The sequence below is a fragment of the Camelina sativa genome, chromosome 9 (assembly GCF_030686135.1).
Source record: "Camelina sativa cultivar CO46 ecotype springtype chromosome 9, ASM3068613v1".
NCBI lineage: Eukaryota > Viridiplantae > Streptophyta > Magnoliopsida > Brassicales > Brassicaceae > Camelina > Camelina sativa.
The window spans coordinates 37,117,182-37,133,055 of NC_141888.1; the positions used below are offsets into that span (position 1 = coordinate 37,117,182).

At 35.2% G+C, this 15,874-nt stretch overlaps 3 protein-coding genes across 7 annotated transcripts; 1 reads left to right on the forward strand and 2 right to left on the reverse strand.

The window, feature by feature from the left end:
- Positions 1–398: 398 nt before the first annotated feature.
- On the forward strand, positions 399–7,253 carry LOC104713400 (uncharacterized). Of its 5 annotated transcripts, XR_015566764.1 has the most exons (18): positions 401–817; positions 908–950; positions 1,051–1,172; positions 1,331–1,438; positions 2,095–2,239; positions 2,313–2,404; positions 2,628–2,721; positions 2,831–3,302; positions 3,464–3,606; positions 3,729–4,093; positions 4,198–4,365; positions 4,527–4,817; positions 4,912–5,826; positions 5,907–5,948; positions 6,048–6,121; positions 6,321–6,383; positions 6,520–6,610; positions 6,906–7,253. XR_015566764.1 is itself a non-coding variant. In XM_010430507.2 (17 exons), exons 1-17 carry the CDS (start codon positions 638–640, stop codon positions 6,981–6,983), a joined length of 3,423 nt encoding a protein of 1,140 aa, XP_010428809.2. In that variant the 5' UTR covers positions 399–637; the 3' UTR covers positions 6,984–7,253. The 5 variants fall into 5 exon arrangements, 4 of the variants coding, with proteins under 4 accessions (XP_010428809.2, XP_019085042.2, XP_087323094.1 ...); XM_010430507.2 differs by lacking the exon at positions 6,321–6,383 and having other exon boundaries at positions 399–817; XM_087466968.1 differs by lacking the exon at positions 6,321–6,383 and having other exon boundaries at positions 411–817; positions 1,331–1,485.
- A 231-nt stretch (positions 7,254–7,484) lies between these two features.
- Positions 7,485–8,908, reverse strand: LOC104713401 (1-aminocyclopropane-1-carboxylate oxidase 5-like). Its single transcript, XM_010430508.3, has 4 exons — positions 8,675–8,908; positions 8,358–8,590; positions 7,898–8,263; positions 7,485–7,815 (listed from the first exon to the last, which is right to left on the reverse strand). The coding sequence occupies exons 1-4, from the start codon at positions 8,774–8,776 to the stop codon at positions 7,587–7,589; spliced, it is 930 nt and encodes a 309-aa protein (XP_010428810.1). The 5' UTR covers positions 8,777–8,908; the 3' UTR covers positions 7,485–7,586.
- A 4,686-nt stretch (positions 8,909–13,594) lies between these two features.
- On the reverse strand, positions 13,595–15,346 carry LOC147939231 (uncharacterized). The gene is made up of 3 exons (XM_087465916.1): positions 15,118–15,346; positions 14,622–15,035; positions 13,595–13,602 (listed from the first exon to the last, which is right to left on the reverse strand). The coding sequence occupies exons 1-3, from the start codon at positions 15,344–15,346 to the stop codon at positions 13,595–13,597; spliced, it is 651 nt and encodes a 216-aa protein (XP_087322042.1).
- Between the last annotated feature and the right edge of the window lie 528 nt (positions 15,347–15,874).

The window sequence follows — 15,874 nt, forward strand, 5'->3', positions numbered from 1 at the left end:
TGAGAGATTATAGCATCTATAAAAATAGTATTGGAGATTTAATGTGTTAAAACTTTAATGGGTATAGTTGTTTTGGAAAAATCGGAATGTATAGATGTTGTTAAGATTTTATGACAATAAATATAACAAATGTTGGTCAATTTAAAAAAGTTTAGTATTTGAATTTCTCTACAATGTTATTTATTAAATTGTTTTAGGGGTTAATGTTGTAAAAAAAAAATAATAAGTAAAACTTAAAAGACTTAAACCAAATTGTAATTTTTAATATAGATTTCAGGCTTTCTATGGTAAGATTTATATCTAATAATGGTAATTGTTTTTACTAACCTGAAAAAATTATCGTCGGCCCAATTGGGGAACGGAAACGTCATAAAAACATAATAAAAAGCCCTAAAAGAGAAATTAAGCTCACTGAAAAATTCCCGCGTCCCCCGATTTGAGAGTTCCGCCACAGTCCCAGTCAGTTTACCACACGCGCCGATTCACTCACCGGGCTTGTCGAATCTCGTGCTATGCTTCAAAGTTCGAGCATCCCACCTTCTTCCGCCGATCCTAGGGTTTTAATTTCTTCCAAATAACCACCGTGAAGCTCTGACAAACTAGTCGACTAGTGCGCGGTTAGGTTTTGCCGGCGGCGATGAAGACGACGCAACTATTTAAAGGTTCCAACGTCTTTATGTCTCGGAATCTGGTTCCCCCTGAAGTCTTCGATACACTTCTCGATGCTTTCAAACTCAACGGTGCCGAAATCGTCCTCTGCTGCGACCCTTCTCGGAGCGGTCCCTCCGATTTTCATGTCATCGCTTCTCCCGATCATGTGCGATTTTAATTTTTCTTCTAAATTACTGCAATTGCCTATGTTTCTGAACGAAATTGGCCTTATTGCCATTGTTTTGGGGTTTTGCAGGAGAAATTCAAGAGTCTTACAGCCAAGGGTTGTAACTTGATTGGTGAGATGAGTTTATTTATGTTTCCTGTCACTTAAAAAATCAACTGGATCTCTGTTCGTGAAATTTCTAAATAAGAGCTATGTTTATTATTGCGCGGCAGGTCCACAGTGTGCCCTCTCCTGTGCAAAAGAGGGTAGACCGCTGCCACAAGGGGGATTCACTTGTTGTCTAGCGATGGAGGGTCTGAAAGTTCTTGCTTCTGGTTTCCTGATGGATGAGAAGGTACTTCTCTTTTTTACCTAGTGGAAATGTCTTATCAAATTGCAAGAATTGTAGACTAATAAACTGATTTTTGTTTTAGAGAGTTGTTTTGAGTTGCTCTGAAGGACTCATCTCTCCTTAGTGAAGTCCTAACTCGTTGATTGCAATTTTTTTTGAAGGTCAAGATCAGAGAGATGGTTACTTCCATGGGGGGAGTTTTTCTTTCCAAATCTTCTTCTGATGTCAACTTCGTCATTGTCAAAAATGTCTTGGCTGCTAAGTACAAGGTCTATTGTTCAAAGATTGCCATCAATATTCTTTTACCTTTCTGAAGGTTCACATCTGTAGATTATAACTAGCTTCTTTATTAACATATCAATGCTGCTGTTTTTCATCATGCATCTCAGAAGATTATTCGAATTATGTTAGGTTTAATAAAATTGTTTTTCAGTTCATTTATTTTTTCTCCAATTGGCACACTAGGGTATGTTGATAGAGACAAAAGATGATTTTTTTCTCTGTTGGTCTTTCGCTTCGTGCATTTGAGTATTACATTTTTCCATCAGTGCATAGTGCCTACAATAGAAAAAAAGAGAGGCCTATTCGCGAAAGTAAAGATGTAAAATGCTCCGAATGAAAGCCTCAATATATAAGTTGTTGTCTTCCACTCTTCCTCCCTATTGATGAATTCTGCTCTGTTCATTGTCAGATGGTTGCTGGATGATGTAAATAATACTTTGGCTCTAGGGCAGGTTTAGTTCTCTGAGTGAAGAAATTCTTTTCTGAAATTGTTTTGAGTCAGCCTCGTGCCTCTGAGAACTTATCATTATATTTTATATCCTAGAGCAAAGTGAACTGATGAGGTTCTTGAGGAAGCTGTTCAAAACCAGTTATGCCTATTTCATTGTTACAGCTAAATATATTTTATTATTTTAACTTGCAGTGGGCTCTGAATACTCAGAAGAAGCCAGTTGTTACACTGAATTGGTTACATCAGTGTTGGACTGAGCACCGTGTGGTTCCCCAGGAACCATATAAGGTTCCTCCTTTTTCTGGATTGACAATCTGTGTCACAAGAATTCCAGGAGGTTAGAGAACCGGTTTATTAAATTTATGTGAATCAGGTTCTTTGTTGATAGTTAATCTGTGACTTATTATCAGATGAGCGTAAGGGAATGGAGAAGGTTATTTCAGAATATGGAGGGAGCTACTCTGGTGAGCTAACAAGGAGTTGTACACATCTGATCGCTGATATATCCTTTGATTTTTTTTCAATAATCTGCTAATCCTGGGTCATACAATGATTTTTGGGCGCATTCAGTTGTGCTGTTAAATTAGCAGTCAGGGCTTAAGTTACAAGATATGTGACTATAACCATTATCCAGTTGATATGTTGATAATCGGGTTCCTGATCACTAAAGTTTGAAATTTCGTTGTTTGGACTTTAATGAAAATTGATTCCTTGACACTGCATACTATGCCGAAGGTGACAAATACAAAGTTGCTCGAAAATGGGGTCACATTCAAATTGTCACACGGAAATGGTTTCAGCAGTCCATCGATAGAAAAGGTGATGTTTGGTGCTTCTGCGTTTTATACATTCTCGTACTTATCAGTATATTGGCTCTCTATTAGTTAACAGATTCATCGATACTGATATGTCACCTTGATATGCGCAGTCTGTCTCAGTGAAGAGTCATATCCTGTTCTCAGTTCCATACCCTTGGCACGAGGGTTGCGTGATAAAGGAATCCATCATAATGTTCAAGAAAAGTTTCCTTTGGCCGCAGCTGTGTCTGTGTCTGTGGCAGATTCATATGCTTCTTGTGCTCAGTCTAGAGACTCAGATATAGAAGCTTCTGCCTCACAAAATGTTTTTTCCACTTCTATGAACCCCAGTACCGATGTTAAAGAACCAAGTGAAGGCCCACATACAAGGCCGCAAGAGCAAGATATTGATGGTTGTACTGCCAGAGATTCAGAATCCGAAGACAATGACCTGTACTTATCAGATTGTAGAATTTTTCTGCTTGGTTTTGAAGCTTCTGAAATGCGTAGACTTTTTAAGTTGGTCTGTAGAGGTGGTGGAACGCGGTATATGCTGCTAAACGAAAGCATGACTCACATTGTTGTTGGAACTCCTTCAGAGAGGTAACCGCTATCTTTGCACTACCAGAGGGATTGTTTTTTCCTTAATAGCTTTTTCCTTCTTCTTTTTTTCTCTTGTAGCATTGATCCAATACTATTAGGTGGGTCTCTCTAAGCATATTCTCTGTAATATTTTGATCTCTACACAATTTATTGATTTGCAGTGAGAAAAGAGAGGTGAGGAGTATTGCAGCTTCTGGTGTCGTTCAAGTAGTCACACCCAGTTGGCTTGAAGATTGTGATCGTGAGAAAAAAGAAATTCCAGTTCATCAATTATATACTGCTACCCATTTGATTCTTCCAAGAGGTCTGTTGTCGTCTCGTTTAACCATTATTACATTATCGCGGACACATGTCATCTATCCAAGATGCATCAAGACATATCAATGCGTTGTATTACAGTTCTCTAACTGACTTGTTTTTGCGCAGATTCTGCATGCTTGACCAAGGGATCATTTGCAGGGATGTCAAGTATGGAACAGGGTAAAAATACTCTCGGTCAGACCATGGCATATGATTCATCTTCAAGGAGTATCAATGTTTCAAATGGGCCAGCAACTTTTCTGGGAAACAAAGAAGCAATGCAGGAATTTGGCAGGAAAGATGAGATTCATGCGGAAAGGAAAATAGTATCACCCAAGCAAAAAGAAACACTTATTTCCCCTGTAACTAGTAAAAGCAAAGAACAACAGAGTAATCAATATGAATTCAATGGTCAAAACGTGAATGAAAGAATGTCATCTGTATTTAAGGGGAAGACATTTTGTTTCTCGCATTCTTTTCCTGAAGATCGGGTATGTGGTTATTCGAAGAACCAGGTTTCCTTGTCTTCCACTAGTTTCTTGTCTGAGAATACATCTTCGAGGTCTATTCATTGATGTCTTACAAAATTGTGCAGCGACCTGAAATCGTGGAATGGGTGAATCAAGGTGGAGGAGAAGTGGTGGTAAATGATCCTCTGATAAATAACGCAGACTTTACTATTGAATCCCATGGTGGGTTCCGAAGTGCCGGGACTACCCATATTAGCTATGTCTCAAGTCATTGGGTTCGATCTTGTTTAGAGGTATTCTTCTTCTCAGCTTTCATCTGTTATCACTGATTGTATCGTTTATTCTGGTGTACTCTGTGTCCAACTGCCATACCATCATTCATTTAAACCGTGTATATCCTTATGATGCTTCATTTTTCAGGCTTATTGTCTAAGTTGTTATCTTGATGGTGTAGGATGGTTGTTTAGTTGCTGTTAGTAGTCATATCGTCTACTCACCTCTTCCCTGCCAGACACCTTTGCCTGGATTCGAAAGCTTTTGCATTTGTAGTTCCCAACAGGACGACAAGGATATAAAACTCCTGTCAAATTTGTGTTATGTACTTGGAGCAAAATTTGTGAAAAAACTAACCAAGAAAGTGACTCACTTGCTATGCAACTACGCTAACGGAAGTAAGTATGAGACAGCTTCCAAATGGGGAATAGTTTCCGTGACACCTGACTGGGTTTATGAATGTGTTAGACAGGTGGGACTCCACGGCTTCTATATCTTTGAAATAGTTTTGTTGACATAAATCATTAAATTTAACGGATAGTCCTTTCTATTATTCTGATGTGTAGAATCAAGTTGTTAGTCCTAACAACTTCCATCCAAAGGAATTGACAACTCAAGACAGAGAAGCAGGTTCTGGCGCAAGTCAGTTTCATACACAGTTTTTGCCAATGTCCTCAAGGGACAATGTGTCTCTACTTGTAAGCCACTCTGAAGACAGGGAATATATTCAAGATTTTTCTGGCAAAAACGGTAAAGGTGAAGTAAATAACAGACTTGGAGAATCTGGAAGGGAACAGACTTTTCCGTCTAAGAAGGCAAAACTTTTCAAAGATGGTCAAGAAAGTCACGCGTCTCTACTTGTAAGCCACTCTGAAGAGAGGGAATATATTCAAGATTTTTCTGGCAAAAACGGTAAAGGTGAAGTAAATAACAGACTTGGAGAAGCTGGAAGGGAACAGACTTTTCCGTCTAAGAAGGCAAAACTTTTCAAAGATGGTCAAGAAAGTCACGCGTCTCTACTTGTAAGCCACTCTGAAGAGAGGGAATATATTCAAGATTTTTCTGGCAAAAACGGTAAAGGTGAAGTAAATAACAGACTTGGAGAAGCTGGAAGGGAACAGACTTTTCCGTCTAAGAAGGCAAAACTTTTCAAAGATGGTCAAGAAAGTCATGTGTCTCTACTTGTAAGCCACTCTGAAGAGAGGGAATATATTCAAGATTTTTCTGGCAAAAACGGTAAAGGTGAAGTAAATAACAGACTTGGAGAAGCTGGAAGGGAACAGACTTTTCCGTGTAAGAAGGCAAAACTTGTCAAAGATGGTCAAGAAAGTCATGTGTTTCCTGTGGAAGAGCCTCCAAGCAATTGTGATCGCCCTTCGAAGTCCGGAGAAGGCAATGTCTCTGGAAATGATACAGCAAGTAGTCGTGAAGTTCCAGATGTGGCTGATGCAATTGAGGATCTGTCGGAGCAGACAAGTAAAGTGAGTACTATTTACTTCTTTCTTCAATTTTTCAATCCAAGTAAAATTTTCCAAGTATTCACCTCTGTTCTTCTGTGTAGATTCAACATCAGAAGTCTCCTGGGAGGATTTCAGAAAAGACTGTATCCTTACAGTTTGTGTGTTCATTCAATCTTCTTATTTTTTCTCTTTCTCTGAGTTATCAATATTTGGCATTGTTTGACTCCTTGATGATAAAACAGCTTTTTTCAACTAGTGAACAATACAATACCGGAAATCACTCTGTCACTGGGCTGTCTAGACACTGGATAAACAGGTACTTACATTCATTAAATGCAAATCTGCATTTTGCAGATATTTTTTTTGGTTCTTAACCTCAAATGCTGTGAATCATAAAGAAGTTGACGGATACAAGTTTGCTTGGGTCTAAATACGCATATCTTCATGAATCTCATAATCTCTTCCGTCTTGTTTGATTCCCCTATCTAAACTATCACTATATTGTACTATTATAGTGTATCATGACTGTATGAAGGGAATATATCAACCACTATGTTCTACGTAGGGAGTGTAAGCAGGTTAATATCGTGCAATGATGACGTAGTGTAAGCAAATTAATGATGTGAAATGGTTTTGAGAAAAGACTATCTCAAATCTAAATGCTGCTCCTACATGAATTCATGTTTGCCTACCAAACTCTGATGTGTTTTCCAGGGTACATAAGAATGACGACACGGGCAGTCCTCCAGGAAATGTAACTACAGGCACTTACGGAAACTTTAGTGAGACGCAGACAGAATCGCAGGTTCATATATAACTCTTGCTCTGATTATAACTTGGAGATTTCATTATTGAAGCTTTCATGTTTTGCTAATAGTTGAGTCTCTGAATCTGAGTTTTGGATTTAAAACGAAATTGCACGAAAAAACCTTTGTAAACCAGAGGTGTGTCCTCCTTTTCATGTGCAGTTCCTACTAGTTAAAATACCTTGTTAAATTATTAAAAAAGTAAAAAGAAAAATCTTGTTATAAAATATCTCCGTGTTGTATCTTATATCTGCATGCGTTTTTACAAGCCTAAAATTACAAGAAATGTTGCAGGTTGTTAGTTACGAGGAAGATCTTTCAGGAAGGCAGATGCTTATAGACAGAGTTAGAACACGAAATAGCTTAACGTAAAGAAACAAGGGGAGGTGGTCGTTGAGATAGAATCATCAAACGTGTGTCAGTGTACTGATGAGAATTACAGTGTAATGTTGCAAAAACATCCATTAAAGAGACAATAGCCACATCAAACAATATATACAGATCACCGTTTTTTTTTCTTTTCTTTTTTGATAAAGTATAATGAGATCACCGAGAGAGTATCTGTTGACGAACGTGAGGTATATAATTTTTGTTGCTTGTAACTTTTCTTTTAATGTTATCCAGATCCAGGTTAGCAACTCACCTATATGATAAGGCTAATCGCTTAAAGTTTGCAACTTACTAGTTCTTCATTTAAGAATAAAAAAATATTCAAGGTTACTAATATGATGTTTTTCCTCTAATTTTAATCAACTGCAAGAGTCAAAGAAAGGCACACACACACACACACACTTATATTCATAAACTAAGAACATAAGTCACAACAAAGATTCATACATCACATGGAAAAACAAAAACAAAATACAAAACCAGGAGAACAGATACCAAATTTTTCATTTATATAATTTAGCAAATACATAATGGGGTAAAGATAAAACAGTGATAAAATACTGTAAAAATAAAAGAAGATTACAATCAGAGAGATTTTACAGCTAGAAAACGAGGCTCCTTAGGCATGAACTTCTGGTTTGCATAGACGTCCATGTAATCTCCAAACACAAACTTTGGGTACTTGTTCTCACTTCCTTCCTCCGCCACCACGGCTGGCCCAATCGCCGCCTTGTACGATGGATTGTAGAAGGAAGCTATGGACCTTCTGTTTCCTTCCTCCCGCGCCAACACCCTGTGCCACGCGCTCTTGTACCTGCCATACCCATTATGGTTAAAACCCTCAAACTCAAAGCCAAGAATATGGTTTTGGTTGGTAGAAAGATTAAGAGAACTACCTTCCGTTGCTAAGAACTTCAATCTGATCACCAGTGTTGATAACAATGGCGTTAGGTAGAGGCTGAACATCGATCCACTCGCCGTCTTTCAAGACTTGAAGGCCGTCATATTCATCGTCTTGGAACAGCAAAACGACACCTCCTGCATCAGTATGAGCTCGGAGGCCATTGACGCGCTCCGGGTGAGGACAAGGTGGGTAATGGCTGACTTTGGTGCCAAAGAAAGCTGTCTCTTCTCCATCTTCCATTCCTTCGTTGAAAGCTTTCTTTATGTAACCTTTAGGCAAACCCAAATTCTCATCCATCACTTCCATCATTTTGCTTGCTAGCTTCCTCACTTCTTCTCTGTATTCTCCCATCGCCTCTCTGTTTTTTTTTTTTTGAAAAAACATATAAAGTTGAGATTTTTAAAAACGGGTTTGAAAGATTTTGAGTAGTTTAGAGAGAAGAAAGTGTTTACTTGAGGCCAGAAGTGTTGGATGGCCATTCGTTTTGGTTATGGTCCAAGAGAGTGAAGACATCTTCCCAGTCAACGTTTTCGAGTTTCTCGTCAGAAGTATTCTGAACCAACTCGTTGAGCAACTTCACGGGACTTGAGGTCTTGAATCCTTCTTCTCTCTCTTTTTTGTAGCATTCTGAGCTCAGCGTCTTCACCTTGTTCAGAAGCTCCAATGGAATCCCATGGTTCATCAGCTACATACACACAGAGATATAAGCACATAAAAAACAGAGAGAAGAGAAAATAGAATGTTCTGTTTTCAGTTTGAAGATCCGAACCTGAAAAAAGCCCCATTCTTCGCATGCTTTAGCGATTTCAGACAGTGTCTTTTCTCTCTCTTCGCCATTGAGCTTGGAGAAATCGATAACAGGAATCGCCATTTCAGATCCACAAAGAGAGAGAGAAAGAGAGGTGTGTTTTAAGACAAAAGGCTCTGTTTTGGGTAAGTCAAATACGACTCTGTTTTTGTAATCAGATTTAGTTGTGAAGATTATGGAAAGCTTAGGCCTCCCATTTATACTATTCTTAAAATTTCCCCTTTATTTGTAGTAAAAAATAAAATTAAAATAAAAACGTAACAATGAACAGTTGACTATTTAATTTACGTTCGTTTTCACGTTATGTATTTTTTTTTTAATGTTAAGCATGCATACCTACAATTAATGTTCAAAAAAGCGCTAGGCGGTAATTGGGCGGTGACCCAACGCCTAGCGCCTAGAACGTTTAATCGGAGGCCAGACGATTTTAGGCGGTTTAGGCGTTTTCAACGTAGAACATTATATATGTAATATTATAGACAAAAATATATGTTAGATAAATAAAAGTAATAAACCATAAACAAAACTTAGGAAAAAATGTAGTTTTTAATTGATATCAACAACATATAAAGATTTGTAATTATGTATATGAATGTAAAATTTTAAATTTTAATTATATATAGTTAAAAATTAGAAAATATATTAAATCGAAATATATGTGATTTTAGGCGGTTTAGGCGGTCGTCTAGGCGTCGGTTGAGCGCCTAGCGCCTAGACCGCTTTTTCGAACACTGCCTACAATACAACCGTTGAATATTACTGTTTCATCATACTAAAAAAAGATAATAATAATATGGGATGCACAAATATCTATGTGTTTAAAAAATGTAATCAATCCTTTAGTAGTTACAGTTAGTCCATCTCCTTGACTTTTAATGTATTTTTAAAAAATAAGTTAAAGATTAAGGAATTAAAATATACATTTGCATAAATAATCCTTGGCATTAATGAACCACACTGATCTCACCAGGCTTTGACTGCTCTCTTTCCAAGTGCTATAATTACCGGTTTCACCGTTAATTTTCAGTTTTAATAAAATATACTCCCTTTGTTTCACAAAGAGTGTCATTCTGGAGAAAAAATTTTGTTACACAAAGAGTGTCATTTTATATTTCCAATGAATGTTTTAATGCTAAGTTTTCTTTTTTACCCCTAAACTCAAAGCTATTTTCATTGAATATAGAACATTAACTACTTATTAAATAGGGGCAAACATGTATAATTCAGACTTTTCTTAATTTGTGTGAAATGTGTCAAAATGACACTCTTTGTGAAACGGAGGGAGTAACATAATTTGAACCGACTTCTCTGAAAGCAATGTATAGTTCAACCGATTATAAAAGTGTTGTATGCTACTACGACTACGAGAGTTATGTGTGAATCCGCTATCAATTTTGTCAAGTGCTAATTAATCAAGTATTTAACGGTTAGGTCAAAAGGCATAGCTAGTATCAGTATTTTGGTTTTTTGACTTAAAAGTTACAAAAAGAAAAAAAGATTATTCCGAAGATAATTAGATTAGGTCAAGAACCATAAATTAAAGTGGCTACTTACTCCTGTCTGAAATTGATCATACAGACTAATACCTCTTGATGACTTAAGATTACGATGAGATTATATATGATTTAACTTAGCATAAGAAGAAAGAGACAGAGATATGGTTTATTTTATTTTATTCAAGTTATTGCCTCTTTATAGCTTATGAGATATGAACGTGGAAAGTAATAATAGGTTAGCTAAATTATATCCAAAATACTAATTAATAGGTTTTGTTTTCATGGTACGTGGACAAAATTAGGGGAACATGGAGCATTTTTATATATAAGATAATTATGAAAACAAAAATTATGAAATTGCAGGAAAGGTTATATATTAGTGGAAATAATTGTCTGTACAGCACAGCCATCTCTGCTGTACACATGAGCAGGTGATGCCTCTTTTTTGTCCTTATCCATCTCAATGCCTTTGTCTGAATAATGAGCACAATAACATAGTCTCTCTACATATGTATATCATTTTCAATTTATTATCAAAGCAGAGGTGAAGTAATTAAACAAAATGAAAAGAGAATCAAAACAGAGGTTGAGATCAATATTACCAACTGTGATCTAATTATATAATTTTGTGTCAATTTTTTCTTAGATAACTAGAGTAGGATTAGCTCATATCCGAAAATTGAAGTCTGTTTGACTATCAAATAAAAACAAAGGAACAATAGTTTTCTCAAATATCATTTAACATTTCTGATGGACCTATTAATAAAAAAAAAATTCCATCACAGTAAAATCTACTCAAAAATACCACTACTCACTCTACCATATCAATATTCCCAATCAAACGTTAAGCATAATTTGTTCCCCCACTTTTCTTTATTTTATAGTTGATGAAGATTGAGTTTTTATTTTATTTTTATACAAGGTTGTTTTGAAAATAAAGATTTTATATGACAATTCCTACCTTTTAAAATAAATAAGGAGTAACTATGTGTGTGTAACATATATAACTATATATATATATATTATTATTTTTTGACAAACAACATATATAACTATTTAATACTGGTATTTTTGACAAAATAATTATCTTTGTTTTTGTTTCACAATGTACTGATGTACTATCCCTAGGCGTACAGTGTACTTTAGTAAGCAAATATATATAGATGGTTTATTCGTTTTTTTTTTTCTTTAGTTTAGACATTAGATTCGTGTTATTTATGTTGAAATATATGTTTCTAGCTAACGCGAATTTTAATTTTAATAGATTACGAAATTTTCTTTGATTGATTCCATTCTCCCATATGTCGGTGTATCTCTTTTTTGCTTCAATTTTTCTATAAAAAGTTTCAGATATGAATTTATATTTGATATAATGTAAATTATCAAAGCTTGTCGTAGAGTTCTTCTAGAATTTATATCTTAATTATTTGATTTTGCTAGTTGCTAGTTATGATAATTGTTTGCTGTTTGGATCTCTCTAGCTATTATATGTTTCGCTACTATTATTGACATTAATACGTTTCCATTAATGTATAGTATTAGTTAACATGTAATGGTCAGCTCCCACTATTTCACATGCAGAAAGCCATTGCACTAATACCATTATACACCCTAAACTAGTAATTAACCAATACTATATATATATATATATATATATATCCAAACAATTCAGATAGGCGTAATCTATTATTTTAAGAAATTTTCTTTCCAAATTAATCTTATAAAAAGTTTAGTTTTTTTTTATAACTGATAAAAAGCAAAGCCGTCCATGATCACATGGGACTACACTTGGAAGTGGCGTTTTTTGTATTAATATAGATTTGTTAGTTAATCATTGATCCATTTTTCTATTAAAAAGAAGAAAGTAAAACCATTTATTATCCAAATGCATTCCCCCGTGCCACTGTTTTAGTAAGATCGACGAGTAATAATAATAGTACTGACAATATTATATATAATTACTCTCATGCATATATATGTTAAAAAAAAATTGATATACAACTGAAAAAGGTTAAGAAAAAGAGAGAGAAATATTATTGGATTAAGTAAGTCTTGAAGGGTACAATGGAGTGGATCACATGGTGCTGAGTGATCTATGTCTCTTTTATGTTGCAGCAATCGAATCTATGGACTAAAAATCTCAGCTTAATTATTAATATTTTTGAATTGTTGTTATAAGGTAAAATAAAGTACATTAGTGGCCTTCATGTATGCGCACCAATTTCTATTTCTATCAATCAGTCAATCTATATGCATGTTATATATTCTCTGTTGAAATAATTACACACCATATCAAGCAAGATTAGTCATATACTTATAGTGGATATTCATCTGTTTATTTATTTATTACTATGTTTTGTTGAATGTAAAACATAAATTTCAACCACTTTTAACAACCAGCCTAACGACCAACTAGTCATCTTTAGTTCAGTGTATGAACATGTTCCTCGATATTATATACATATGAGCTTAATTATTTGGTGAAAAGAAAGATAAAATACTTCTAATTAAAGCTTGTAAGAACTAATGTCGACAGTGCTATAAATCCTCAAATCTAGTGGACATACTACTTTACAAGTATAAACTTTACTAATAATATAATTTATTTTAGAAACATTATCTTCTTGGTTTGCTTACTGACTCTGTGGTATATACTATCATACAGTAATAAATTTGTTCATCAATAATTGTATTTTACTTCCGGAGAAAATGAAGACACATTAGCTAAGTGTGCTTAGTCCGCAAAGTAAACAGTGAAACGTGGTCGGTTCGTTTCCATATATTTTGGACCAACTAATTTGACCTTTTCATTAACTTATTAGTATTATCGTCTTTAATCTTTCTCTTCTCTTTATAACCGTTACCGACATTTTTGGGGATCTTCTCCGACTTCAGTTATACATTTATGATTTAAAATCTTTTTTGCACAAACCAAAAAAACACTCTATTTTTATTTTTATATTTTTGGTGTGGAACACACAATATAACAACATAACATTCTTTCCAAATTTTTTTTTGTTTAAATTCTTGATCCAATGGCTCTATATTACTAATTTAGTAATACGCAATTTGAGATTCATTCTCCAATCTAACCGCAGTTAGTTCTATCAGTTTGTAAAATGACTGTTTTCGACTTGAATTCTATATTTTTAAGAAGGAATTATTTGTACAAATACAATGATAGAAGGTTATACATCTATATTTTTTGATTAGTTCATACGCATGGGCACAGAATCAATGTACATAGAACCATAAAACACGTCATGGTCTACGATTCTTGGCTTTCCATGGACGCGGAGGAGCCAACTTCAAATGCAATTTACTGCAAAATTAATTTAACTGCATAAGCAAATTAAAAGTCAAACTATCTTTTAAATCATTTCTTTCACCCATCTTCACGTTTCCACAAGATCATCAGTAGGGCTCACATTTCAGACAATTGATCTATATCGTTATTCTTTGGTTAGGTGTAGTCATAATTATCTACATATATGTACTTATAAATAATATTAAAGTGTGTAATAATAACATTTTTTTTTTTTTTTTTGGGTGTGAAAACACAGGGTGATTTGCAGAGTGTTCAACAAATCAGGATCGTAGCTAAAGGGTAGACGTAAGTGATTGGGAAAGATGATAAAGAGACCTTCGCTAGTACTAGGGAGGCCAGCAATCGATAAGATTTAAAAAAAAAAAGTTCTTATTTTCATATAATGTATAGTTAACTAAAACAACTTAAAGCATTTCGTTTCAAGGTGAGCATCTTAATCAGTGCGACTGTATTGAAACCATGATTTTGGAAAATTTGATGTGATTTAGAAAATTTGGAATTCTGAAAGATTTTAGGGAAGTTGATATGATTTATTGTAAAATTCTTTCAAATCCCACATAAAACCATGAGATTTGGATTTCTCTATTTTTAACTAAACAAATCCCACCTAAATCCTCTAGAATCTCAAAAATCATTAAAATTCAAATCCACAAACTATTTTGAATAACAGTGGATTTTAAAGTAAATTTTTAAATCATCAGTTCAATAACAGTGGATTTTAATAGACTTTTTAAAATACATGATTGAATAACATAAGATTTGTAAGTTTCACACAAATCACTTAAAATGTCAAGTTGAATACACCCCACTAAGAAGTAAGACCCATCTAATTAACTTTTATGTAAGGCCATGGCCATCATGCAGTTTGCTTACATAATAAAACCAATTTATATATAAACAGAGGATCGGAATGACTAGAAATTAGATTATAAAAAAACAGCATCAACATTTCATGTCCTTTCCACCTCGGCGTTTCCACGTTTTGGTGAAGTGGTTTCTTCATCTGATTGAGTAGTTGCTCTCTTCTTCTTCAGAGCTTTTTTTCCTTTCTTTCCACTCTTCTTCTTCTGCTTCGTCGTCTTACAGGCACGAAGAGGTGACGACGACGTTCCAACTTGTGGGATTCCGATTTCGTTCTTCAGAGCTTTTTCTTTCTTTCCACGCTTCTTCTTCTTCTTCTCCCTCGCACGGTCACGAAGAAGTGACGACGTTCCAACTTGTTCGATTCCGATTTGGCTGATATCGAGAGGGTTCCCTCCATTTGAAAAGCTAGACCAGAGAAAAACTGAACTTGGAATACCAAGTGGCCATGGACATCCAATTGTGTCATCGGGAAACACCAAGAGAACATTGATTCCGAGCTCTTTAAAGGTATCGTACTTAACATAGTGTTGGGACATTTTTGAGATTACAATCAAATTTGTTAGTTCACCACGATGCTCAATTCCCCACATATAAAATGTCCTCAAGGATCTTAGAATTTTTGCACGTTTATCAGCTGAAACAATATATCGATCTATGGATATCAGATAAAAGGATAGAAAAAAATACAAAAAAAGGACAGAGTGACAGGAACTAACCTTTTTGCAAAAGCTTGATCTTGGTGGATTCAAATTCTTGTACGTTCTCCAGCTTCGTAGATGAATAAGCAACGATCGACATCTTCCTACAAGTGTAACCCATATACGCGAGAGCTTCCCTGAAACTATCAGAGATCATAGCAGGAGTGCGATTCCCCGGGACTGGGCAAGCATCCAGGTCCCAGAAGATGCCTGTCTCTGCGTCTGCGAGGTTGTAATTAGGAAACATACATAACCAAAATTACGTACGATTACGAAACGGTTAAAAAAATATATATATAAACTATCGCCATATATATATGAGAAATGAAACAGAAAGAAAGATAAAAACTTGAAACACTACTACAGATCGATCAAAGTGATATATATATTTCAACGACAGGATATAAAGAAAGATTACCAGAGAATTTTCTGGTCACGGTACTCGTACTCATACTGTGTACGTAGTTTCAAATGGAGGTTTGCTGCGCGCGGCTGAGAGAGAGGCTTTTTGTATTATTTTTTTTAAGAGTACTCTATATATATCAAGGGTTACCTTACCCGTCTAAAATGACCTAACCGCCCACCATTTCACACGTTTTGGGCCCGACTAAAAGGCCGACCATTCGAGCGTACGTTCATGCATGAGTAACCGACCTTTTACACCGCCACTCGTGCGTCTCTCTGCTTTTTAAGTTTTTAACAGTATTTAAAGAAAAGGAGCTTATATTAATTAATGGGAATACCCAGTTGACTGAACCTCAAAGGATTATACTAT